This window comes from Delphinapterus leucas, chromosome 18, assembly GCF_059928025.1.
Source record: "Delphinapterus leucas isolate spDelLeu-1000000601 "Yukka" chromosome 18, BTC_Dleu_Yukka2, whole genome shotgun sequence".
Taxonomy (NCBI): domain Eukaryota; kingdom Metazoa; phylum Chordata; class Mammalia; order Artiodactyla; family Monodontidae; genus Delphinapterus; species Delphinapterus leucas.
The window spans coordinates 78641032-78668227 of NC_143146.1; the positions used below are offsets into that span (position 1 = coordinate 78641032).

General features: G+C 39.8%; 1 protein-coding gene across 11 annotated transcripts in view; it reads left to right on the forward strand.

Moving 5' to 3' along the window:
- The first annotated feature begins 332 nt into the window (after positions 1 to 332).
- PSPC1 (paraspeckle component 1) overlaps positions 333 to 27196 on the forward strand; it is a 118058-nt gene continuing 91194 nt past the window's right edge. For all 11 annotated transcript variants that reach the window (XR_016388760.1, XR_016388765.1, XR_016388759.1 and 8 more), the window contains exons 1-5: positions 333 to 839; positions 6733 to 7034; positions 13718 to 13813; positions 16922 to 17118; positions 24973 to 25057. Coding sequence is in view for 1 of the 11 variants with exons in the window: in XM_022574440.2 (XP_022430148.1) it covers positions 480 to 839; positions 6733 to 7034; positions 13718 to 13813; positions 16922 to 17118; positions 24973 to 25057 (1040 nt within the window). In the remaining 10 variants the exon portion in view is untranslated. The remainder of the gene's footprint in view (positions 840 to 6732; positions 7035 to 13717; positions 13814 to 16921; positions 17119 to 24972; positions 25058 to 27196) is intronic.

The following is a 27196-nucleotide window of genomic DNA, read 5'->3' on the forward strand; positions in this document are numbered from 1 at the left end:
TATTCAATGCTATGTATAAATCTGCAAGTTTTCACTTTCTGCTGTCATTGAAAATTGAGCTGGGCATCTAAGAGAATGTGGACATTTCCCGAATCACTGCGTTTTCACACACTGCTGCAACTTCCAACATCACTGTCTCCTACGGTGCTAGGGATCTGCCTTCCTCTCAGCCCTGGGAAGGCTGCGAACAGGGACGCGCGCACAAGGGTGCGCACGCGCGCGCCACCAGGGTGCCGTGGGCGCAGCAGTACGCAGGCGCGTTGGCCCCGGCGCGGCTTCGGCGGAGGGGCGGGGCTTCGGCGGCGTCTCTCCCTCCCACCGCGGCTGTGGCGGCGCCATCTTGGGCGAGCGGCCGGGGCTTGAGTGCGAGCGGCGAGCTGGCGGCGTACCCGAGCGCGTCCTTCCCGACCCCGGTTCCGTGCGCGGACATCGACACGCAGGTCGAGCTCTAGGCCGGGTCCGGGGGGGCACGCGCTGAGATGATGCTGAGAGGAAACCTGAAGCAAGTGCGCATCGAGAAGAACCCGGCGCGCCTCCGCGCTCTAGAGTCGGCGGCCGGCGAGGGCGAGCCGGCGGCCATGGCGCTCGCCCTTCCCGGCGAGCCGCCCGCGCCCGCCGTGCCCGCCGAGGACCGGCCGGCCGAGGAGGGCGGCTTCACCATCGACATCAAGAGCTTTCTCAAGCCGGGCGAGAAGACGTACACGCAGCGCTGCCGCCTCTTCGTGGGGAACCTGCCCACGGACATCACCGAGGACGACTTCAAGCGGCTGTTTGAGCGCTACGGCGAGCCCAGCGAGGTGTTCATCAACCGCGACCGCGGCTTCGGCTTCATCCGCCTGGTGAGGGGCGGCCGGGGGCGGGGCGCGGGGCCGCGAGGGCCGAGAGGTCATCCTTCCCTCCCCTCCCTTCCTCTCCCTCCCTCCCCTCCTCTCCCCTCCCCTCCTCTCCCCTCCCCTCCTCTCCCCTCCCCTCCTTTCCTCTCCCGTCCTCTCCTCTCCCCTCCCCTCCTTTCCTCTCCTCTCCCCTCCTCTCCTCCCTTTGCCTCCCCTCCCCTCCCTCCCCTCTTCTACCTCCCCTCCCTCCCCTCGTCTACCTTCCCTCCCTCCCCTCGTCTACCTCCCCTCCCTCCCCTCGTCTACCTCCCCTCCCTCCCCTCGTCTCCCTCCCCTCCCTTCGTCTCCCCTCCCCTCGTCTCCCCTCCCCTCCCCTCGTATCCCCTCTCCTCCCCTCGTATCCCCTCCCCTCGTATCCCCTCCCCTCCCCTCGTATCCCCTCTCCTCCCCTCTCCTCAGCGCGTGCCTCGTGCTTCCCACGGGGACTTCTGCTATTTTATGTCCCGCTTATACATTGTGATACTAGAATAGCACATATTTTACCCCTTTTCAGTCTAAACCTTAATGGGTTTTCCGACATCATGCATAAACTATGCCTCCCTAATTATCTTTAAAAGAAATTTGAGCAGTGAGCGTTTACACTTACAGGACAAAAGAGCTACTTTATTAGGGTTTTCTCTGTGCTTTGTGTTCACAGTGTCACTTATACAGCATTAATGTAATTCGTGTTTAGATGGATTTTGTTTTCCCCAACAGAATATCTTTCTTAGAGGGAGGCCGCTTTATATAAATAAGTGGGTTTTGTGTCTTTTGTCTTTCTAGTTTGATCCTCAAATTTTATGTTCATTGCAGTTTCCCGAAGCTTTCTTTTTGGAACTTACACTTTCAAAATCGAGTTCTCTCCGTGAGTAGACAAAGGCAAAATTTTAATATGTAGACAAAACTGATTATAATTCAGTGACACTAGTATTAGGGAGAACATTTGAAGATCTAAATGGCTTCAAGAGAAGGGTTAGACATTTTCTTAAAATTCAAGTTTAATAATTGGCATTTTGAACATGAAATTATAAGTATGTTTATCCTTTGGACATTAGAGAAACAGCCTTTCACTTGCTAAAATTATTTTTAACGTAAATCCAAAACTTATCTTAAAATAAAGGAAGTTAAGCTTTTAGGCTTCTACAATAACGTGTTATAGGCAACTTTTAGTAAACTTTCCAGAAGGGTGTTATTTAACATTTTAACCATCTTTGGCCTCTGGCACCATCTTGTTCTATTTTGAAGTTGATATTCTGGAGGAAGAAAGGTAAGGCTGAATTTCCCTGTTCTGGAAGCCTTATACTTAAGCCAATAAACATTTCTTTTTTGATGTGGAAAAATCCTTTTCCTTCCTAATTTTAAAGCTACTAAAAATTCTTCCTCCCTCAGTGTGTCTGCACTGTCCAATAGAATAGCCACTGGTCGTATGTGAGTGTTCAGCACTTGCAATGTGGCTATTGCGGCCGAGGAGTTGACTCTTAAATTTTATTTATTCTTAATTAATTTATTTTTGTAATTTATTTATTTTTTTCTCAGTTTCCCCATGTTTATTTTTAATTCTTTTTCACACCCACTGTATTTTTATTCTTAATTTAAATAGCCACATGTGGTTTGTGGCTACTATATTGGAAAATACAGGTCCTCGCTTTTCTTTTCTTTAAAAAAATTACCTGTGGGATTATGAAATGGGGAGGTGAGAAGGGCTGCTGTTGTCTGCTCCTTTGAGATATGCTCCTAGACTCCATCACCCTAAATTTTTGTGTAGGAATGTTAAAAATTTGTCAGTTGGAAATTAGAATTTAGTTTATGAGATTTACTTCTTGGATAATTTTACTGTTTAACCTGAACTCTGTGTTTAACAGGTATATTTAAGAGCTTTAAATATTTCTGAGTTATGTATTTTTTTCTACTTAGAAAAATCATAGTGCATACCTGATCTGAATATAAGTAATCGTATGGTGGCTGTAGTGTGTACTGGTGGTGTAGTGGCTCTAAAATAGTGGTATAATTTGATCTGATTTGTGTTTTTAGGAATTCTTTTTACTTGTTCAGTAGTTAATATTTAATTTATTTCTAGTTAATTGTAGTTTTCCAGTTAATTGATGAGGTGAGGCAACAGTTTTGAGATGGTGTAGGGTCAGCATTCCTTGTATGTAATGGTGGGGAAAAGAATTTAAGTGGCAGCTACTCGTGAGGTTCTAACCCATATTGTTGAGTCCATGGTACATGAGCGATGAGAAACACTGTGTGTATTTTGGACACATTTTGTGGAATTTTAGACCCAGACGCTGCTTTTTAGGTTTTGGATGGTTACTGACAATTTAGATTGGACAAATTTACTGAAAAGTTGTAGTTCATTTTAAAGCAAGCTTACTGTAGTTAAAGCTGTCATTAGTTTGACTGGAACTTGGTTTCTGCTTTTATTTTCCCCTACTTTTAGCTTTAGTAAACCAGATTTCTGGAGCAGTGATTCACAAAAGTGTGGTTGGTCCCCGTCCAGTAAGTTCAGATCTCTTCCTAGTGTAAGCAGAAGTCCACCTAAATGATCTTCCCTGCCGTTCATAATACCAATGCTGACCCTAAACCATCTCAAAAATTGTTAACTGGGAATTTGTTAGAAAAGCAAATTCTAGGGCCCCACCCTTGATCTACTGAATCAGAAAATTTGGGGTTGGGGCCCAGCAATTTTGGGATTTAACCACCCTTCCATGTTATTCTGATACTTGTTAAAGTTTGAGAACCATTGTTCTAATTAAAGAATTAAAATCAACTGAATTTACTTTTAGTCAGTCACTGGGGACTAAACCCCCTCCTCTAGTGCTTTTTTATGTTTAATTATGACATGATATGTGCTTCTTGTAGATCGTTATTAGATCTATAAGATATTAGAGGAGACGTAGCAGAGAATGTAATGGGCCTGCCCAGCATATAGTTTGAAGTCATCTTTTATTTCAGGGACATTCTCTTTTCTTTTTTTTCAGAGACATTCTGTTAATTACAATTCTAACATTAGCAGATCTTCCCTACCTTAGTACATTTAGTAAAGATGATCACTGTTAAACATTGTGTAATTTTTCCATAAAAATCAAATTGTACCATATACATTGTATTGTGCTTTGAGTTTTTTATTTAATGTAAACATCTTTTCATGGCACTAGATTCTTTTTAAGGACCACATTGTATTTCACAGTATGAATGTACTGCAGGCTACTTAAGCAACTTTACTGAATGACTACAAGGATTTTTTCATTTTGCGTCAGTGTATTTCCTTATTAACTTATTAGTACTCTTGCGGTGGGGAATTTTCACCATTAGTAAACAGTGGGAGAAAAGATCTTGTGCTTTGGAAAGAGCTGTTGGAAAGTGAAAGTGGAGCCAGTGGAAATCATTAGACCCTAGTTGAAGCAGTCTCTGTCTTGGGGTAGTCACTTCAGTTTCTTTTTGTTTTTTGTATTCCTTTCAGTTAAGAACCTGTAGTTTACGTTTTATGAACAGTGATGCAGAGATACCAGCTGGAAGGCTGTATTTATGGTGTATTGATGGAGGTTGTGAATTTTGTATAGATAGAAATCAGCATTTGTGTGTGATCTTGGGCAAGGTACTTGAACCTTTACAAGCCTGTTTCCCCATATGCGAAGGGAGGATAGTAACAAAACCCACTTCGTTAGATTGTTGGTAAGGATAATGAAAGATAATGCACACACACGTGTGTGTATATGTGTATATATGGGGGGAGGAATGAATGGCTGGCATGTAATAACCACTTAATAAAAGTTATCTTATTGTCATTATCGGGAGCTATGAAGTAAAGAAATCTGGTTCATTTCAAATACATAATTTTAATTGACTTTACAGTTACTTTGATACACGTTTAGAGCAGTGGTTCTCAAATGGAGCGGTTTTGCTTCCCAGGGGACATTTGGCAATGTCTGGAGACATTTTTGGTGGTCAAACTGGGGGGTGGCTCTACTAGCATAAACATCCTACAGTGCACGGGACAGCCCTCCACGGTAAGAAGTATCTTGCCCCTAATGTCACTAGTGCTGAGGTTGGGGGAACCCTGATGTAGAACCATTTAAAACCATAAAAAGTATAAACTTTGAAGATGGACTGTGGCATTGAAAATTCCAGACAGCATAAACATTTTATTTGGCCAGAAAGTATTAAAAATTGAATTTGTTGCCAACAGTAAAAAAGTACTTGATTTAACATAAAAAATGGAGATTTCTTGCTCATCCTGAAAAAAAGAAGATACGTGACATTGTCACTATGTCAGACTGAATCTGAGCAGGAGATGCCCTCTAGAAACACTTGACAGTTTTACAAAGTCCTCCAGGCTCTCTCTATTCCCCTGCCCGCAAACATACTATTATGAATAATTTCAGAGTATAAAAATGAACATTCATACACTCAACACCTAGATTCTACGGTTGAATTTTGCTGTATTTTTTTTCACATATCTGTATTTCTTATCTCCATCCATCAGTTGATGACTCTTAAACACTTCAGCATGCTTATCATTAACTAGAGTCCAATATTGTTTTTTAAGGTATTTGAAATCTACATATAATGAAATGCACAAATTTTAAGTGTATGGTTTCATGATTTTAGATCAAGATGTTATCATCACCCCATGAAATTTCCTCACGTTTCTTTCCATTCCCAGTTATATGTGTGACAGCATTTTAATTCAAGACTCTGTTCCTAAAATCTGCCTCTCAGAGTTGCTGGATTACATGACATCTTAGCTGCAAAGGACATATCCCTTGTTAGATATTCGTGAAATGTTTGCTGGTACTACTACTACTGTTACTAAGTTAAGAGTAATAAACAAAATGGCTATTTTGAATATCTATAAAAAGGTTAGGTTCATTTGTCTTTGTAAAATTGGTTCTGTAGGTAGATTTTTGCCTAAGTGCTGTAATTTAAAGCTGTTGTGAACATTTTAGGGATTGAATAAAAAGCTATTGTGACCTTATTCATAAGAAAGTACATTGTACTTTCTCACAAATGCGTATAAAGCCTCTTTCAGTTTTTGCTGGGAAGTTTTCACAGCACAAAAAGAACATACTTGTAGTAAGTTTACGAGTTTGTTGTTTTAGATGCCTGTTTTATACCAACTTTGAATTCTTCAAGAAGGAAGCTCTCTTAACTTGTAGTTTCAGCAATGAACATATTTTCTAGTTTATAATAAGTGTATGTGCACTTTTCTGTATAATGGAGAGAACTCTTTTTTTTGGGAGAGAACTCTTACAGCCCATGAATGTGTGTTTGCTTCTCTCACTGTAACGGTGAGAAATGTGTGGCCCATGAAAGTATTTCAGAAGAGGTGATTAATAACACCTGATAGTAGTTTTCTTATAGATAATATAAAAGAAATGGAAATAAAAATGGAAAGGGATTTGTCTGGCATTGGAGAGGTGGTACGCTTTATTAAGATACAAATATCAGAAACATGGAGTGTGTAGAGAATTAATATATTTTCAGTAATAGTTTCTAGTAACTGGTAATCGGTCTCAAAAAGTAATTATGTGTTTCTTTTAATACATGTAGGAGATTGATAAAAGATATTACTTTGAATATTTAATAGTTGGCAATTTGTTTATGAGTAGATCATCTTTAAGTGATGACTTTTTACACGACATTGAGGTTGGAACTTTCTACTTAAAATGTTTAAAATTAATTATCTTTAAAATATTAATAAAATGCATGTGATACCATCATTGAATGACGCAAAAACAGGATGACCTTATCAGTCATTTTCTAAAGCTGCCCAGCTCTCCTCCCTAGAAACAAACCACTATTTAAAATTTTTTGTTACTGTAATTTTTAAAAAGGTGATTTTTTTCTTCCTAAAAAGGAGTCCAGAACACTGGCTGAAATTGCAAAAGCAGAGCTGGATGGCACCATTTTGAAGAGCAGACCTCTCCGAATTCGTTTTGCTACACATGGAGCAGCCTTAACTGTCAAGAACCTCTCTCCGGTTGTCTCCAATGAGCTTCTAGAGCAAGCATTTTCCCAGTTTGGTCCAGTAGAGAAAGCTGTGGTTGTTGTGGATGACCGTGGTAGAGCTACGGGAAAAGGCTTTGTGGAATTTGCAGCAAAACCTCCTGCACGAAAGGCTCTGGAGAGATGTGGTGATGGGGCATTCTTGCTAACAACGTGAGTTTAAATGTCTTGTCATTCTTCTATACAGTTACACATGGGCTTCTCTCTGTTCTCACTTCTTTCTTTGCAGTGCATTCTGTATGTTGTCTTGGCATGTGGTAAGTAGGTGTTGAGTAAATACTCAGTGAATACAAATAGGGTATATTTATGTACCGTCAGGAGTCATACTTTATTCAGATTTCAGTGTACTGATCCGTTCTACATGAATCTCAGGAATGTTTTGTACTACAATTTTTGTTCAATTTACTGAATGTCTATTGTGTGCAAAGCAAAATGTTACATTTAATGAATGAATGACATTTTGATCAACTTTGAAGTATAATTTACATATGTTAAAATGCACCCAATTTTGCATGTAGAGCTCAATGAGTTTTTAAAAATGTATGTATGTAGTCATGTAATCTACTACCACAGTCAAGATATAGAACATTTCCAGCATTCAACAAAAGTTCCTTTGTGTCCTTCTGCAGTTACTCCCCACCTCTTATCCCTGCCTAGACCGCTCTTGATCTTTCTGTTATTATAAATTAGTTTTGTCTTTTCTTGTATTTCATAGAAATGAAATTATATAGTGTGTATTCTTTCATGTCTGATTTCTTTTGCTTAGCGTGTTTTTGAGATTTCATCCATATCATTGTACCAGTATTTTGTTCCTTTTTATGGCCGAGTTACAACTTTGTCCGGTGACCTGTGGGTGGATGTTCAAGTTGCTTCCAACTACTGGCCATTGTGAATAAAGCTGTTATGAACATCTGTGTACAAAGCTTCTTGTGAACATTATGCTTTCATGTGGCTTGGGTAATACTTAGGAGGAAATGACCATATGTTCAGCTTTATAGGAAACTGCCAAACTGTTTTCAGAATGTTTGTACCTATTTACATTCCCACCAGCAATGGATGAGAGAGTTCTAGTTGATCATGTCCTTAACAGCACTTCGTATTTTCAGCCTTTTAGATATTCTAGTGAGTGTAGTGGTGTCTCATTGTGGTTTAGATTTTATTTTCCTAATGACCAATGATGAGCATCTTTTCATGTGCTTTTTGGCTCTTTTTATGTGTTTTGTGAAATGTCTGTTGACATTTTTTGCCTGTTTTTTAATTGACTTGTTTGTCTTACATTATTAACAGATCTGGGTACAGGTCTGTATTAAGACTATTTCTCCCAGTCTGTGGTTTGCTTTCTAATTTTTTAAATAGTGGTTTTCAAAGGCAGAAGTTTTTATATTTGGTGAAGTCCAGTTTATCAATTTATTTTCTTTCATGCTTTGTTCTTTTTGAATCCTTGTATGATATCTTTGCCTTTCCTCAGGTAGCAAAGCTTTCTCATGTTTTCTTGAGAAATTTTATAGCTTTTTATTTAAACCTGTGATTCGTATTGAGTATGATGGGAGGTAACAGTTTATTTATTTAACATAGATATCTGGGTGTTCTGGCACCATTAATTGAAAAGATTATGATTTCCCCTTTGTTACCTTTTACCTTTATCAAAAAAATGGGAAAAAAAATCTGTACTCTTTTTTCTGTTTAATTGATCAGTATGTCTATTACACCAGTACTGTACTTTCTTAATTGCCTTACCCTAAGCTTTGAAGTCAGATAGTATCATCCAGCTTTATTCTTTTTGCAGAATTGTTCTGGTTATTATCATTTCCTTGTATATCCTTACTGGTTTTAAAATCAACTTGTCAATTAAAAAGAATTCTGCTGGGCCTTTTTTTTTTTAAACATCTTTATTGGAGTATAATTGCTTTACAGTGGTGTGTTAGTTTCTGTTTATAATCTGCTGGGCTTTTGATTGGTATTGCTTTGAGTTTACAGATCATTCTGGGGAACATTAACATCTTCTATCAACCTTTTCCAATCCACGAATGTGATGTATCTCTCCATTTACTTAAAAATATTTTAAAGTAATTATGATGGTCATTAAACCTGTTGCCATGTTAACATGTCTTTCCTTTCAGTTTGCCCACAAGAAAGCTCTGGATATGCATTCTTACTTAGTCTTCAGACTGAATTTGGTGTAAAAGTTCCTTAGTTGATTACTGAATTGATTTCTTTTATCTGATACTCTGCCCACCTCTGGTACTTGTGCTGTTGATTGGGATCGTTCAAATATTTTAGGATTTGGGGAATTGGATACAAAGACAATGTAAAAAAAATTGTTTCCTGGCCCCAAGGAGCTTCGTCTGGTGATTTGTAAAGCATTTTTCAGTTTGTTTTTGACAGTTAAGCATTTGTGCTAAAGCTGTTTTATAGCAGATGTAGCATGAATTACAGCTCTGCCAACTTGTTCTCTCAGGGACTTGGCTCTTGTTCCCTTTGCTTAGAGATGCTCTCTCTCCAGATCATCATGGGCCTTGCTCTTGCATTTTATTCACATTTTGCTAAGATGTTATCTCCTCAGGGAAGCTGACTGTTTTATCTTAAAATAGGCTGATGCTTTATTCTCCAATTTATTTTTCTTCATAGCACTTAGTGTTAAGTTGCATGTCTTTCTCTGCGGTAGAATATAAGCTCCACTAGGGCAGGGACTTTGTCTGGCTTAACACTATAACCCTAACATTTGTATTCTAATATTTCTTGGCCACATAGTAAGCTTGTAATAGTTATTTAAAGAGTGAAGGAAGGCAAGGACTAAAGCAGGACTAAAAATTTGATTAATTGCTGTTTTTTAAAGTCATAGCCAGGCATTGGTAAATATTTAATTCTTACGGGTAGCTTTTAGAATAATTTATAACAATTTTGAGGGAATGGGCAAGGTGTTGAACATTTTATGTGTCTTATTTCATGGATTTCCAGAACAACGCTGGTTATTATTTGTTCCATTTTTCAGGTGAGAAAATTGGCCCAGAGATGTTAAGTAGTTTGCTTAAGATTGCACAGCAGATAAATGGTGGAGTTTAGTCTGATGCCAAGTCCCTTGCTTCTTTTTTTTTCTTTTAAGTAAATTTATTTATTTATGGCTGCATTGGGTCTTCGTTGGGGCGCATGGGCTTTCTTTAGTTGCGGCGAGCCGGGGCTACTCTTCATTGTGGTGCGTGGACTTCTCTTTGCTGTGGCTTCTCTTCTTGCGGAGTAGAGGCTCTAGGCGCGTGGGCTCAGTAGTTGTGGCACACAGGCCTAGTTGCTCTGCGGCATGTGGGATCTTATCTTCCAGACCATGGATCAAACCCACGTTCCCTGTGTCGGCAGGTGGATTCGTAACCACTGTGCCACAAGGGAAGTCTCTCCCTTGCTTTTTTTTTTTTTTTTTTTTTTGTGGTGTGCGGGCCTCTCACTGCTGTGGCCTCTCCTGTTGTGGAGCACAGGCTCCGGACGTGCAGGCTCAGCGGCCATGGCTCACCGGCCCAGCCGCTCCGCGGCATGTGGGATCCTCCCAGACCAGGGCACAAACCCGTGTCCCCTGCATCGGCAGGCGGACTCTCAACCACTGCGCCACCAGGGAAGCCCTCCCTTGGTTCTTATACTGTGCTGCAGGTGGAGTGGTTTCTTCTTTCTGTAGACTCTCCTTACTCAGGTCCTTTGTTGTTAAACATTCTCATGGAGCTCAGGATGCTCTTCTCCCTGCTGTTTGAATAGTTGGCCTCAGCTGAAGGGTCACTTTATGGAGAGGATTTTCTGGACTGCGTTATCTAAAGTGGCGCCTCTGTTATTCTTTCTGACAGCATCGTTTTTTCTTCTTAGGTCTTAAAATGGTTCTTTTGTTTACTCATTTTTTTGGAGGGGGTGGGTCTCTTAGAAGACTTTCAGGGATTGTTTATCATTGTATCCCTAGCCCCAACTGCAGTCTTGGTACCTGTTAGGTAATCAAATATTTACTGATGGACTGACTGTATCTCAGATATCTGAGGTAATACAAGTGATTTATAGGAGTGGTATCACAGGGATTTAGTTTCTAAATGTAGACATCTTGTGTAATCAAAATTTCTCTTGAAAATACCTTTAAATTGTCATAAAATGTTGTATACCACACATGCCTTTAGGTAAATGACCTTGTACACAGTATATATAATGATTACCACACAGTATGCAGAAGTATGTGTAAATTATATGTCTATGCTGTTTTGAAATTACAAAAGAGGCAGAAAAATAGAAAAGGGAAATTAAAAAGCTTCACCTATGATAATAAAGGTATGTCCACATCTTTAAACATTAGAATCACACCTAGAGCAGCAGAGGTGCTCATGCCTGGAGCTCACAGGAATTGAGGAGGCATAATGATAGGTGCTCACTTTTCAAATTTTTTTCCCTTTCCCTTTTTTTTTTGGTTTGTTTTTTTAAAGATCATTTCAGGTTAACTTCAATGAAGATATAGTGGTCTGTTCTTACTATTTTCCAACTGATACCCTAAAGATGATGTTGGAGTTGCTTCCTTAGAAGGAGGAAAAAGTGTATGTTTTAATTTCAGTTTAGAGAAAGATATTTTCCCTTTAAAACAATCCTTTAATGTTAATATAAATGTTATCTACACTCACTGATTGTTAGCATTTTGTCATAGTTTTTTCACTATATGTACAAATTTGTTTTTTTCTTTGCTGATTCATTTAAGAGTCAGCAGTGGATAACATACTTGACCCCTGATTACAGTACTTGGCATGTATCTTCTATGAATAAAGCCACAATATAATTGTCACACTGAGGAAACAATGTTTATCCAATATTTTTATTTAATATTGAATATTAAAGTTTAATTTTAATTGAATATTATGTTTCCCCATTGCCTAGTAATGTGTTTTATAACTTATTTTTTGCAATCAAAGATCACACATTGAATTTATTTACATCTGTTATTTCCTTTTATCTGTTTTAGCTCCCCAAATGACGAAAATGTCAGTGTTATGACATTGGCATTATTATTTTTAAAAATTTTATTTATTTGTTTTTGGCTGCGTTGGGTCTTCGTTGCTGCCTGTGGGTTTTCTCTAGTTGCGGTGAGCAGGGGCTACAGTTCGTTGTGGTGCGCAGGCTTCTCATTGTGGTGGCTTCTTTTGTTGTGGAGCACAGGTTCTAGGCATGTGGACTTAAGTAGTTGTGGCACGTGGGCTCAGTAGTTGTGGCTCGCAGGCAGGCTCTAGAGCGCAGGCTCAGTAGTTGTGGCATGCGGGCTCAGTAATTGTGGCTCACAGGCTCAGTAGTTGGGGTGCAAGGGCCTAGTTGCTCCGTGGCACGTGGGATCTTCCCAGACCAGGGCTCGATCCCATGTCCCCTGCATTGGTAGGTGGATTCTTAACCACTGTGCCACAGGGGAAGCCCCAGTACATTTTCCTCTTGAGGTCTCTTCTGATTTTTCTCTAGGGTGGTGGTGGCCTCGTGGTGTTGAAGTGGAGGGTGCAGGTTTCAGTCGTCGCTGGTCTCGGTTCAGGTGTAGTTCTTACCTGGCTCTATTACTCTTCGAATGTTTGTGGCCCTGCCAAGGCTTCCAGTGGTTAAGTGGTCCATATAGTGCATCTTCTTCATTTTGTCCCTGGGCCCCTTTGGGTGCTCTTAGAATACTAGATCCTCCTATGGGCTGGGTGGGTTCAGGAATTCTTGGCTGCTTTCTCACACCTCACTGGGTTATGTGCACTCTTGGAGGCTGTGTTTACTTATTCTTTCTTATGTTTCTGTTTTTACATGTTGGACACGAGATCTCACCCTGGAAAATGAGGCCTGTGAGTCCCTTTTCTTTTGGGTTCCCACGCATTTTATCTGAGGTTTCTAATCTCGCTGTCTTCATCACCCCAAGGTATTCCACATCTGCTTCTAATTCATTTTCTCTCTAAAATGTCTTCATTAGCCCAGGAATAACTTTATAGATAACGGATTTATATCTTTCCTTTCCCTACAGTGGAGGATTTAGTCTCTTAATCTCTGGACCTTTATTTATTTGTAAAGGGAAGCATTCTGAACTGCGGAAGCCCCTTCACCTCTCTAGCTCGTCTCTTAACACCTCAGAAATTAACTGTGACTTTTTTCTCTCTGAAGCATCTCTGTTCAGAAGGCAGTATAAATAGATTTTAGTCTGTTTGCATGGTGAGAGACTGATAGCAAGGGAAGTTTTAATATCAGTATATCATCTACTGCAGTTACTTCTCTTTCTTGTCTTTCCTCAGTGAGCTTTCCCTTCCTTTGGAAAACAATAAAGGAGGGTTTCCAGGTCAGATCTGTCATCATCCACTCTTCTTGTCCCCCCACCCTGTTTCCTCCTTGCATGTGTTGCTTCTGGCCCCGCCTCGTTCCCTTTTTCTTGGCTGATAATCTTTTAGAGACGTTTTGGGTTTTAGAAAGACTTTTCTTTACAAGACCGGTTGGACACAGAGGGAGGCCGACAGGTGGGCAGTGGTGGGAATTTGAGGTGATGGGGTTGATGGGATGAGGATGACACACACAGGATGAGAGTCAGGTACTCGCTCTTCTGCATTGTGCTTTGTAAAAGTTAACTGCAGTGCTCACGCAGGTTCGTGGTTGATGTATTTTTCTGTCACCTTGAATAGACTCCATGCTCTAAAAATAAACACTCATTTTTGACTTGGACATTCACCTGTGTCTGTGCAGCCAGTGTTTTTGGCTGATTCAGACATTTTACTTAGGAAAGAAATTTTCCAAGTATGTATCTTGGAGTTACTATAAACGATTTCTAGGAGGACGTTAATTCTTGATACTGTATTAATTCTTATTAATGCTTTGTACCTGTCCAGGACCCCTCGTCCAGTCATTGTGGAGCCCATGGAGCAGTTTGATGATGAAGATGGCTTGCCAGAGAAGCTAATGCAGAAAACTCAGCAGTATCATAAGTAAGATTTTACTAACAAAGATAATTTAGATCTGTGCTCTCAAGGGTATTTATTACTTCACATTTGTAATCGAGTATTGTTGGATTATAAGGTGTGCTGTTTAGTCATACAATCTGGTTACTAGAGTGGGCTGGTCTACATGGAATGCTAGTTTTCTTGTGTATATTGGTAAAATGTTAACTTGACTTCGAAGTCTCAACTTTTACAACTGGGGCATGGATGGGGTAGGTAAGAGGATACTGTCAGTAGTATTTATGCCAGAGAAACAATGATTTTTTTTTTTTTTTTGCGGTACACGGGCCTCTCACTGTTGTGGCCTCTCCTGTTGCGGAGCACAGGCTCCAGACGCACAGGCTCAGTGGCCATGGCTCATGGGCCCAGCCGCTCCGCGGCATGTGGGATCTTCCCGGACCAGGGCACGAACCCGCGTTCCCTGCATCGGCAGGCAGACTCTCAACCACTGTGCCACCAGAGAAGCCCTGAATTTTCTTTTTTTGATATTTATTTATTATTTATTTGGTTGCACCGGCTCTTAGTTGTGGCAGGTGGGCTCCTTAGTTGCGGCTCATGGGCTCTTTTAGTTGCTTCTCGGCAGCTCCTTAGTTACGTCATGTGGGCTCCTTAGTTGTGGCATGTGAACTCTTAGTTGTGGCATGCATGTGGGATCTAGTTCCCTGACCAGGGATCGAAACTGGGCCCCCTGCATTGGGAGCACGGAGTCTTATCCACTGCATCACCGGGGAAGCCCCAACAAAGAATTTTAGATATGAAAATTTCTGTATTTAGTGTGCTTCAGGTGTATTATGAATTAAGAGTTAGGAGACTTTTTGAAATATTTACTTATTTATTTATTTTTGGCTGCTTGGGTCTTAGTAGCGGCACATCGGGTCTTGTTGCGGTGTGCGGGCTCCAGAGTGTGTGGGCTCTCTAAGTTGTGGCACGTGGGCTTCTTGCCCCGTGGCATGTGGTATCCTAGTTCCCCGACCAGGGATCGAACCGGCGTCCCCTGCACTGCAAGGTGGAGTCTTAACCACTGGACCACCAGGGAAGTGCCGTGAGTTAGGAGACATTTTGGCAGGGGTGGAGTGGAGAAGGTTCTAGTTAAGTAACTTGGCAAAGAGTTAAGAATTTTTCTTAAAGATGAAAAACAAAAATAGCCTGTTTTCAAAATGTTATATGTTATTCTTTTTCAATTACTTTTCACTCAGTGTGATTCAGATATTTTTGCATAAGTTGCCTGTATGAATATGTTGTATTGTTCTTAACCAGTCACTCATTTATTATAGTAAATAAAACTGTAATGGACTTCCCTGGCGGTCCAGTGGTTAAGACTCTGTGCTTGCAAAGCAGGAGGTGTGGGTTTGATCATCTCTGGTTGGGGAACTAAGATCCCACATGCTGCATGGAGTGGCCCAAAAGAAAAAAACAAAAAACCTGTAATATTTGCATGCATGAGTTCAACAAATATTGGAATGCCTTTGTGCTAGGCACTGTTCTTGTTCCTGCCAGTGCAACTTAGAACTGTTTTTGCCCTCACAATGCTTACGTTTCTCATGGCGGGGCTATACAATAATTAATGAACCAAAGATTATAAAACATATTAAGTAGTGAGAAATACCATTTAAAACCAAGAAAGTGAGGTATGATGGCTTAGATCAAAGGGTATGCATATTTAACTGTGATTAATACTGCCAGATGGTTCTCCCCAAATACTATACCAATTTATACTTATGAGTGTGTGTATAAAAGGTATTTTTCTTTGTCCTGACAGAAGATGGATGTTATGATGTTAAGATTTGATAGTGTAGGCTCAGGATGACATTTTATGCATGTTTTAATGAGCATTCCTTGATTTTAGTGCAGATGGATGTTTTTCCTTGTAGTTGATTTAAATGACAAATATGGGTGCCTATTATTATTATTTTTAAAATAAATTTAGTTACTTATCTTTGGCTGCGTTGGTTCTTTGTTGCTGCACGTGGGCTTTCTCTAGTTGCGGCCAGCGGGGGCTGCTCTTCGTTGCAGTATGCAGGCTTCCATGGCGGTGGCTTTTCGTGTTGCATAGCACGGGCTCTAGGCACGCGGGCTTCACTAGTTGTGGCTTGCAGGCTCTAGAGCGCAGGCTCAGTAGCTGTGGCGCATGGACTTAGTTGTTCCACGGCACGTGGGGTCTTCCTGGACCAGGGCTCCATTCCATGTTCCCTGCATTGGCAGGAGGATTCTTCACCACTGCGCCACCAGGGAAGTCCCACAGCTGTTTCTTGTCACTACATTTTCCCTCTGTGACAACCTCTCCCTTTATCTCCCAACTTTGTCCCATCCACCATCTTCCCCTCCCCACCCCAAAATAAAAGTTAAAATTTGTGATTGCATGCCATCTGTACTTTTATTGATGAGTGAGAATTATGTTCTTATCAGTACTTTTGAATAACTGAAGAATTTCTTTGACTGTCAGGTACATTCACAGGTCTTAAATTTTTTCAGTCATTTATTCATTCATTCAAAGAAATAAATACTAAATGTGTACAATGTGCTAGATATGTACTATGTACTTAGTTACAGTGGTTAACAGAAATTTCATGTACTCAATGAGTTTATAGTCTAGCAAGGCAAACAAGTATTAAGCCAGTTGTAGTAAATTAGGCCTACAGTTTTTGGCCTAGCCAATGAACCTGGTACATAACTGTATCTGCTTGTATTACTATCCCTAAAAGTTATACTTTTAGAGAGAAAAATCTGACTTCAGCCAATTAACTTAAGGGACATTTGGGTAATATGTTGCAGACTACCTTATATAAAATTGTTGAGTGAAAACCAGGAAGGCCTTATTGGAGTTGTTAATTAGGGGAGTGTAGATTGTAGCATCAGATTGCCTAGGTTTGAATCCTGGTGCCCTTACTAATTAGTTGGGCATCTTTGGGCAGTTTCTCAAACTTAGGCTTGTTAAAACCTGCTTGACAATGTTGCCGTGATATATTTCACGGAGGGTACTTGTCAACAGTGCCATGAACATTGTAATAGCTCAGTGAATGGTAGTGTTCGTTGTTCTTACATGTCATTTTACCTTTGAAACATAACATTTCTGTGTGTCTTTCCTTGTAAACTTAGGGAAAGAGAACAGCCGCCGCGTTTTGCTCAGCCTGGGACATTTGAATTTGAGTATGCATCTCGCTGGAAGGCTCTGGATGAAATGGAGAAGCAGCAGCGTGAGCAGGTTGATAGAAACATCCGAGAAGCCAAAGAGAAACTGGAGGCGGAAATGGAAGCGGCCCGGCACGAGCACCAGCTGATGCTCATGCGGCAAGGTAAGACGCGTTTCCGTGTAGGTGTCCCCGTTGACACCTATTACTAAGTCGCTAGTTAGGGGTTTAGAGACAGTTGAAACTGAAAATGCTAGAAAGAAACATTTCACTTTTCTGAGAGAACTTCCTTAGGAAAAAAAACTTACTAAAAATAAGTTACCTACATAAATAGTATTGTTGGAGGTGGTTAAGGTTGTTAACTTTTGCCAGAAGTGAGTATATGCTTCTGCTGGCAAAGAGAAGCCCAGTGAGGTGATTCTTGGTATGTAGTTGTGGCATAAAGTCACATATCAAGATTTTGTTTGGTGGAAAGAAGAATTATGGCAAATGCTGGCTATTTAAGATTCTTACTACATGTCAGAAGATTCACAGATGGCTATTCCTTGGCAGAGATGAAAAAGATTCATGTGTGCTGTTGGGTATGGGAATTCAGGAATACTAAATTCTGAGTATTTGGCAAGAACATTTTAAACGAGGCAGAGCTAACTGAATTTTTAAGAGCACTCATAACAGGTATTATACATAACATAACATTTACTCGCATTCATTGGTCAGATACCTAACATGTCAAGCTGCTTAAATATATCTCAGAAGCTTACTCCTTCCCATTCCTGTTTCTAGGTTTCTTTTTATCCCTGTCTATATTGTTTATCTCTACCCTTTCTTCTTTCCTGTTAATTCTCCAAATAACTTTTTCTGGTTCTTCCTATTACTCATCTTTTCCATTATCTGTAAAATTTTGGATTTCTTTTTTTTAAAATTATTTATTTATTTATTTTGGCCATGATGTGCAGCTTGTGGGATCTTCGTTCCCTGACCAGGGATCCAGCCGGTGCCCCCTGCAGTGGAAGCACGCAGTCCTAACCACTGGATCCCCAGGGAATTCCCAGAATTTTGTATTTCTTAAAATAAAGCATCTGATTGCTTTCTATTTTGCTCTTAAATTTTTTGCACTTGTTTTTTTAACTTAGCACTTCAGTAAAGTTCTATGTACCTTCTCTTTTTTTTTTTTTTTTTTGCGGTACGCGGGCCTCTCACTGCTGCGGCCTTGTGGAGCACAGGCTCCGGACGCGCAGGCTCAGCGGCCATGGCTCACGGGCCCAGCCGCAACGCGGCATGTGGGATCTTCCCGGACCGGGGCACGAACCCGTGTCCCCTGCATCGGCAGGCGGACTCTCAACCACTGTGCCACCAGGGAAGCCCTGTACCTTCTCTTGACTGCCCCCAGAGGTCATGGTGCCACAGACAGCTGCCCAATTTCTGCAGCAGACTTCTTTTTTTTTTTTAAATAAATTTATTTATTTATTTATTTATGGCTGCGTTGGGTCTTCGTTGCCGCACGTGGGCTTTCCCTCGTTGTGATGAGTGGGGGCTACTCTTCATTGTGGTGCGTGGGCTTCTCACTGCGGTGGCTTCTCTTGTTGCGGAGCAGGGCTCTAGGCACGCGGGCTTCGGTAGTTGTGGCACGTGGGCTCAGTAGTTGTGGCTTGCGGGCTCTAGAGCGCAGGCTCAGTAGTTGCTGCATTGGCAGGCGGATTCTTAACCATTGTGCCACCAGGGAAGTCCCTAAAGTATTCTTTATACTAGAGCCAGTATTTCTTTAAAAGGTGAAAATTTGATCATCATTCATCTCTAAATCTTTTTGGTAGATTCTCATTTCCTTTTAGGTAAAATCCAGGTTAGTTTTTTTTTTTAAACTGTCCAGTAAATGTTTATTGAGCAATTGAGCAATTACGGTCAAGTCACTGAATAACTGCGTCGATGCCAAATAAGTTAAAACAAACTCAGCAAACGCTAGAAACTAGTCAGACATTTCTGGTTTCATTTGGACCCTAAACCTAGCGTTTCTATAAACTGTAAAATACTCTTTTTCTAATAAAATTGAAGTCATTCATATCATATACTAATATGTTTAAACTAGTTACGTTTATACTAGGTCTCTTGCAGAAATTTGAAAATTGTTATCTAAGATAAAGTTTTAGAATCATAGGCTGCTTAGACCTGGAAGAGAGAGCTTCAAGTTTATCCAGCCTTAGATTTTATGATTCAAAAATTTGACCAGGGACTTCCCTGGTGGTCCAGTGGTTAAGACTCTGCTCTTCCACTACAGGGGGCCCGGGTTCAATACCTGGTCGGGGAACTAAGATCCCTCATGCTGCCCCTCATGGCCAAAAAAAAAAAAAAAATCAGCTACACACCAGAATCTACTGGGAAATTTAAAAAATTTTAATTTCCCAGGCCTCATGGTTGCTCTAGCACTTCTGTCCAGTATGAATTGTTCTCAGCTCTTAGCCTGCCATGCACTTTGCCACTTTATTTTCCTGCTATCTATGGTCATGCCATAGTTAGGAAAAAACATTGATTAGATGTGTAAGCATTTGTGCTGAAAGATATTTGTTGCTGCTACTAACAGGCAGTAGTGTAACTTGAACCCATATTGAATGTTGGTTGTAGAAGACACCACGTGAGGTACTGAGGATGTAGTGATGACAAAGAACAACATTTCTTTAGGCCTCGTAGAGCTCTTGTAAGCTCTTAGAAAACTGCCTCACCCCTAAGGGAGTTTTGACTTTCGAAGCAGAGTAATTTTGTAGTTATTTCCTATGAGCTTTCATTTTATTGCTTTTTGTGTGCTTATTTATAACCCATGTTAACAGTTTTTGGTTTATAATATTAGAAAAGCACATTGCTTATTGTATCTTAGTCCTTGCTTCTGGGTTTACTTCTCCTGAAGTACATCCTGTATTTCAGCAAAAGTCTGCAGGTGATAAATTCGTTTCAGTGTTAGTTTGTTTAAAAAAAAAAAAATTTACAATCTTCTCTTTTGTTCTACAATTTTATATTTTATCGAGCGCGTCTAAGGGTGTATTCAGGTTGGGGAGCAACTTGAAGTAATCTTAGTTCTTTGGCTCTGCAGAGACACAGGGCTCTCTAGTTGACCTATCTTGGAAATGGAAAGCTCAGCACAGAAAACTGTCCTTTTCCCTGGCCCCGCCTTCTGCTTTCTTATAGGAGTCACTGTTTCTTCTGTATTTTAAGTTTCTTCTGTATCCTTTAATGAAAAAAAATCATGCATATGTCAGTAGATGTGTGTGTGTGTGTATTTATTTATAACCAAGAAGATCTTTTTTGCTCCTTGCTATTTTACTTTCTGTATAAGTGTGTACGTATAGATCTGCTTCATTTTTTAAATGGCTTAATGATACTCTGTTAAATGGCTATAATTAGTTTTGCTCATCCTCTTTTTTTTTGCGGTACGCGGGCCTCTCACTGTTGTGGCCTCTCCCATTGTAGAGCACAGGCTCTGGACGCGCAGGCTCAGCGGCCATGGCTCACGGGCCCAGCCGCTCCGCGGCATGTGGGATCTTCCCGGACCGGGGCACGAGCCCATGTCCCCTGCATCGGCAGGCGGACTCTCAACCACTGTGCCACCAGGGAAGCCCTGCTTATCCTCTTTTAATTGATGTCTAGTTCTCTTTCCAGCTTGTTAGTAAAAACAGTGTTGCAGTCAATATGTATATATCTTAGCAAATTTTTGTAAATGTTGATTCTTACTGACACACCAGTTCCTTTTAACAATTGCTTCATTTCTATTTTACTGCTGTTTGTGTAATCCTTTCTAGATCCAAATCCCATTATACTTAATACAGGTTATTTTTTTGCTTCACTACCTTTTTTTTTTTTCTTTTTTTTTTCTTTGTGGTACGTGGGCCTCTCACTGTTGTGGCCTCTCCCGTTGCGGAGCGCAGGCTCAACTGCCATGGCTCTCGGGCCCAGCCGCTCTGCGGCACGTGGGATCCTCCCGGACTGGGGCACGAACCCGTGTCCCCTGCAGCGGCAGGTGGACTCTCAACCACTGCGCCACCAGGGAAGCCCAGGATTTCCTTTTCTGATGGTTGAATAATATTCCAATGTGTGTGTCTATATTTCTGTATACCACATTTTTTGTGTGTGTACATTATGTATCTGTATGTACACAACCACATCTTTATCCATTCATTTGTTGATAGACATTAGTTTGTTTCCATTACCTTAGCTGTTGTGAATAGTGCAACGGACAATGGAAGTGCAAATGTGTCTTTGAGACCCTGTTTTCTTTTTAATGTTCCTTAACCGTAGTTCTCACATGTTTCTCACATAATTCTCTCAGCCCTATTTTAAATATGTCGAGTCATGACTTTTCTGTTCATCACTTGATTCTCTGATGTTTATCCTTGTGATTTCTGTCAGAAGGTTCACAGAAACAGTGTTCCTGCATCTTCTAAAACATCCATGGTCTTGTACTTTTTAAAAAAATTAATTTATTTCTGGCTGCGTAGGGTCTTCCTTGCTGCGCGCGGGCTTTCTCTAGTTGCTGCTAGTGGGGGCTACTCTTTGTTGCGGTGCACGAGCTTCTCACTGCGGTCGCTTCCCTTGTTGCCGAGCATGGGCTCTAGGCATGCAGGCTTCAGTAGTTGCGGCTTGTGGGCTCTAGAGCGCAGGCTCAGTAGTTGTGGCGTACAGGCTTAGTTGCTCCGCGGCATGTGGGGCCTTCCCGGACCAGGGCTCAAGCCCGTGTCCCCTGCATTGGCAGGCGGATTCTTAACCATTGCGCCACCAGAGAAGTCCTCATGATCTTATACTTTAAACCCTCTCTTGAATGGCGTAAAATTCATGCTTCTTTCTCCCCTTTCTTAAGTACTTGATAGTATGTTTCTGTGGGAAAGTCTGAGATAAACCTGGATTTTTTTCCCTTCTTGTGACTTGATCCTTTTAACAGGCTTCCATGTGAATTCTTTTAAGGTTCAGTAACTTATCCAGGATATGTTTTCCGCCCAAACATTTTGTTATGAGAAATTTTAAACATAAAAATGTTGAAAGAGGGGAAATCCCTGGTGGTCCAGTTGTTAGGACTCTGCGCTTCCATTGCAGAGGGCATGTGTTGGATCCCTGGTTGGGGAACAGATCCCACAAGCTGCATGGTGTGGCCAAAAAAAAAAAAAGTTGAAAGAATTTTAAGGTATTTAATACTTAGATTTTGTTACTAACATTTTACTATACTTGTTTTATTACATCTTTCCATCTGTCCAGTCTTATATTCCAGATGTATCTTACTGTACACCATCATACTTTTCTTGGGACCAGATGTGCCCTTTCAATCTATAGATTCAGTTCTTACATTTCTAGGAAGGAGCTGTGTTAGATCAGAGAGCATATGTTTAGTCTTCATGACTTGAAGGATATTACATTGAGAGAACACTTTCCTACAGTCTAGCAAATCAGACTTAAAATGTGTCCATATTCCCCTCTATTCCCTTTTTGCTGTATACCCGTGTTTATGATATACTGCAATTATAGATACAGTTTTACGTCTTTTGTGTTTGTTAGGTACACAGTTTTAAATGTTATTTGGTCTGTTAGTGAGTAGTGCTGCAGCTGATACTTTATGTCTGTGGATGCCTTTGGATTTTTTTTTTTTTTTTGGCCGTGTGCGACTTGTAGGATCTTAGTTCCCCGGCAGGGTTGAACCTGGGCCCCTGCAGTGAAAGCACCAAGTCCTAACCACTGGACTGCCAGGGAATTCCCTGGATTATTTTTATAAGAAAAATTCCTATGAGTGTAATTTACTGGGTTAAAGGATAAAAAGCACCTCAGGTTACCTGTTTTTTGGGTAACATTTTCCTCCAGAAGAATATTATCATGGCAGTATACAAATATATAAGCTTTAGTGAAATTTCAGGAACCCTGGATATTAGCAACTTAAAGGAAATAATTTGGAAGATGTAAAATGGTAGTTCTGTTTTAAGTTGATAGTGCTCCTCATGACTGTTAGATAATGTGCTTATCTGATAATTTGATTGTCAGATCCTTTGAGCTAATTATTATACCCATGTTACTGGTGAGAAAGCACGATCTGAGAGGTTAAAGCACCTGTTTTAACTGGCCCAGCTTAAAAGGAGAAGATCCACTTGTCAGAAAACATTTATGTTCTTTTCTTATTCCTTTTCATGGAAGAAAATGCAATTTTACATTTATTACTATATGTGCCCCTGATTTAAGAACAGCTAACCTACAAAATCAATAATAAAACTGTTACAGGATGCACTGTATTGACTTTCTTGGGTAATTAATGATAGTAAGATACTTCCCATGCTTTGGCTTATTGAAGCATTTCCCCTTAGGAATATAAATAGATTGTATATTTTTGGTCTTTACAAGTCTCACCAGCTATAGAAATTATATGATAGTTATGGGGTCTCAGTGTTGGTTGCAGAATGGAGTCATCTAGGGAGCTTCAAAAAAAAAATACTCATAGCTGGTCCACATCCCAAGAGATTTTGATTTAATTGGTCTATGGCTAAAAGGTACTTAAGTAATTCTGATGAGTAGTCAAGGTTGACAGCTAATGGTAAAAATGTTTGAACTTAATTGTAGTCATGTTTGGGTTTTAAGATAGCTAAATGTTTTCTCAACTGGCATGTTATCAGAATCGCCTGGTTCCTATCCCATATACCAAAGCAGACTTTCCTGAGCAGAGTCCGAAAATCTTTAAAAAAATTTTTTTTTTAAGTTTCTCAGTTGAGGCTGAACAGCCAGGTTTGCAATGCTGGCATTTTGGAAAGAGCTTTGGAATAAGGATAGATTTGGCTATACATCCTAGTTGAACCATGTAGTGGCTGGATGGCTAGAGCACATTTACAATCTGTCTGGATCTTTTTTCTTTGACATAATTGATACATAATTCAATCTGTAGGGAGGATAATACCTTGTTATAATTATGCCTGTGTTGTTATGGTTAAGATGTTTAGAGTTATTGGCACATGAAATATTAACTTTAACTGTTAAGTATTATGTTAAGTGAATTCTGAATATAGCAATTTATTAAGAAACATTCAATTAAGATAATATGTGTTTATTTTAGAAATTTCAGGTAACATGATTTTAGAAAAAGAAAATAAAAACAACCAATACTTGTGTTATTCAGGGTATTCATATATCTGTATATGTGTATATATATATTTTATGCATGCGTGCACATGTAATTTGGTAAGATAGTACAAAGAGTTTTCATACTTGGGAAGTTTATCCACTGCTTCTCAGATGTGCAAAACAAATGTATCTTTCATCATCTTATTCTGCAGTGGAACCCCTGTTCTTTTTTTTTTCTTTTTCTGGAAATATATTTTATTGTTTTTTTGTTTGTTTGTTTTTGTTTATGGAACCCCTGTTCTTGATGATGTGACACGGGTTGGTGACAGTGGGAATGCTCGTCCTGTTTAAAGTGGTCTTGTTCATATCAGTATTCAGCCCTTTTCCCCTTTCAGGAACTGTCTCCTCATTGCCCTCCTTCATATGACACAGACCTGATGCAGGAAGAAACCTGCTGATTGTGTTGGGAGGGATGTTTTTGAGTTTTATGCCATGTCCTATCTCATTATTCGTACTGTTTGGTCTGGTTCTTACATGCCCTCGGCTGATGGTTGCCAAGGCATCTTTTTGGGCTTTGAGCTTGCTGCTGAAAAAAATTCTAATTTGTTTAAAAACTATGTAAATGAAAATGTAGCTACTATTCTATTTTTAATATGTTCTAGGCCCTGTTTTAAAACAGTTACTGCCCATTTTAATTTCTTAATATAAGGATGGATTTATTATTTTCTTCATACACATGAAGAAATGGGCCCAGAAGTGATATTAATTTATTACACAGCTTATAATCTTTCATTGTAAAATGATGTGATAGACAAAAAGAGAAGCTAGGTGCATGAGTATGAATAAGTTACTACATATATTGCCAGTCATAGAGAATCTATATGCTTATGAATATAAAAATACAGAAGGGGAAGCTAAAAATATTAATCTGTAATCAATATCTTGTAGATTTAATGAGGCGTCAAGAGGAACTCAGACGCTTAGAAGAACTCAGAAACCAAGAGCTGCAAAAACGGAAGCAAATACAACTGAGGTAAAGAACATCACTGTAACATATACGTGAATATATATGTAGGTTTCATTATGTATGTTATGAATAAAACTCCCAATGCCTGTTATCAACAAGTTATATAACTTGGAAAATACAGGGGAGGAAACCAAAATTGTCGATTTCTGACCACATTTAGGGAATTACTCCAGAAGATAACATAAATCTTTGAGATAACATAAATCTTTGTTATTCTATGTTTTTTATAGCTGATTATGGACACTTTACAGACAATGTGAACTTACATAAAGGGCTTAGGCATTGTTTCGTATAATTTATTGTAAGAATGCACCGTGATTTACGGGGCCATTTTTCCAGAGATGGATATATTTGCGTTGATCTGAGTTTTTTTTTCATGTGTATAATACTACTCTGAATGCCGTTAAGCATTTTTGTACTTGTGATAATTTGTTTAAAAAAGATATCTGGAATCCATGGTAAAAAGGGTATGGGCATTAAAGATCTCAGTACATAATAGAGAACTGTGATGGGCAACTTAAAATCTTTTAGGTTAAGTAAGGAAGTTTAAGGGAGTAGTTGATCCAAGATGTAGAAACAAAAATTAACAGCTTTTCTTGTACCTGCAGTATTCAGTTGTAAAATATGAGATAAGTATTACTCTTACAAGTTTCAAAAGTCATAATTAGGGGCTTCCCTGGTGGTGCAGTGGTTGAGAGTCCGCCTGCCGATGCAGGGGACGCGGGCTCGTGTCCTGGTCCGGGAAGATCCCACATGCCGCGGAGCGGCTGGGCCCATGAGCCATGGCCGCTGAGCCTGCGCTCTGCAACGGGAGAGGCCACAACGGTGAGAGGCCCGCGTACCGCAAAAAAAGAAAAAAACAAAAACATAATTAGGAATTGTTATAAACAAAGATATTATAGATTAAAGCAAACTTAAAATTTTGTTTTGAAAGTGCTATAAAAGTAGTAAGTGCTTGTGACAGGAAGTTAGGTGCTCATGGGAAATAAAGTGAAAAACTGTTAATGAGCTTGAAGTGTCTTCACGGTCAGGAGATAGGTACTAGACCATATATTTTAGTGTTTTTCTTCCAACTTTATACCTGATTATACCAACGTTTGTGTATTTCTGTCTTGGTACTTCTCTGATTTTACTCTAACCTACTTATTCTCAATTTATGGTACTTGGCAGGCAGCATCAGCATTCTAACCTAGGAGATTGTTAGAAAGTCTCAAGCCTTCCCTCTGAACTACCGAATCATAAGCTGATTCACCTGTGCTTTGGTAAATCCTCCAGGTGACTCTGGTGCATCCTAAATTTTGAGAACCACTGGTGTAAATAACTCCCGCCATGAACTTACATGAGGGACCTTTTTCAGTTTCTTTCTTGTTGCTTCTTTCCACTTCATGTAAATGTGTTAAAGTCTCCTCTACTTGTACAAAGAAAAGGAAGCCTCCTCTCCCCTAACATAAACCTACCTGAATCCAGCTTTCTTCTCTTACATTTATCCTTGACAAGTAGGCTTTTAAAATTAGTGCCCTATACTAGTGTGCTAAAATAATAAGTAATTAAAACTAAACAATGTGGGGTGCAAACTACTATGTATGGAATGGATAAACAACAAGGTCCTACTGTATAGCACAGGGAACTATATTCAATATCCTGTAATAAGCTATAATGGAAAAGAATATGAAAAAGAATATATGTATAAGTGAATCACTTTGCTGTACACCTGAAACTAACATTGTAAATCAACTGTACTGCAGTCAACAAAAAGAAAAACAAAAACCAAGAAAAAAACAATCAATGTGGGGGAACCCAAAGTAGGGAATAAAAATATAACAGATGAACTTAACTATATTATATATAAATGGACAGCATTGTCACACTGGAAGGAGATGGGGAAGAAAATAAGGAACCTAAATAACTTTGGAAAACTGTATCTTGATTGAATACTATAGGCTAGTGGCAAGAACAATATATAAATTCTGTAATCTAGTTAGTAAATGTATTTCCAATAGGGATATAGGTTTGCAATTCTGAAACTACTTTATGTATATACTTTTTTTCTCTCTTTAATCAAGACTTTATTGAAAATAATATGTACTTTTTTAAGTGAACATATTAGTACAGATCAGTATGAACCAGGTTTCTCATTGTTGGAGA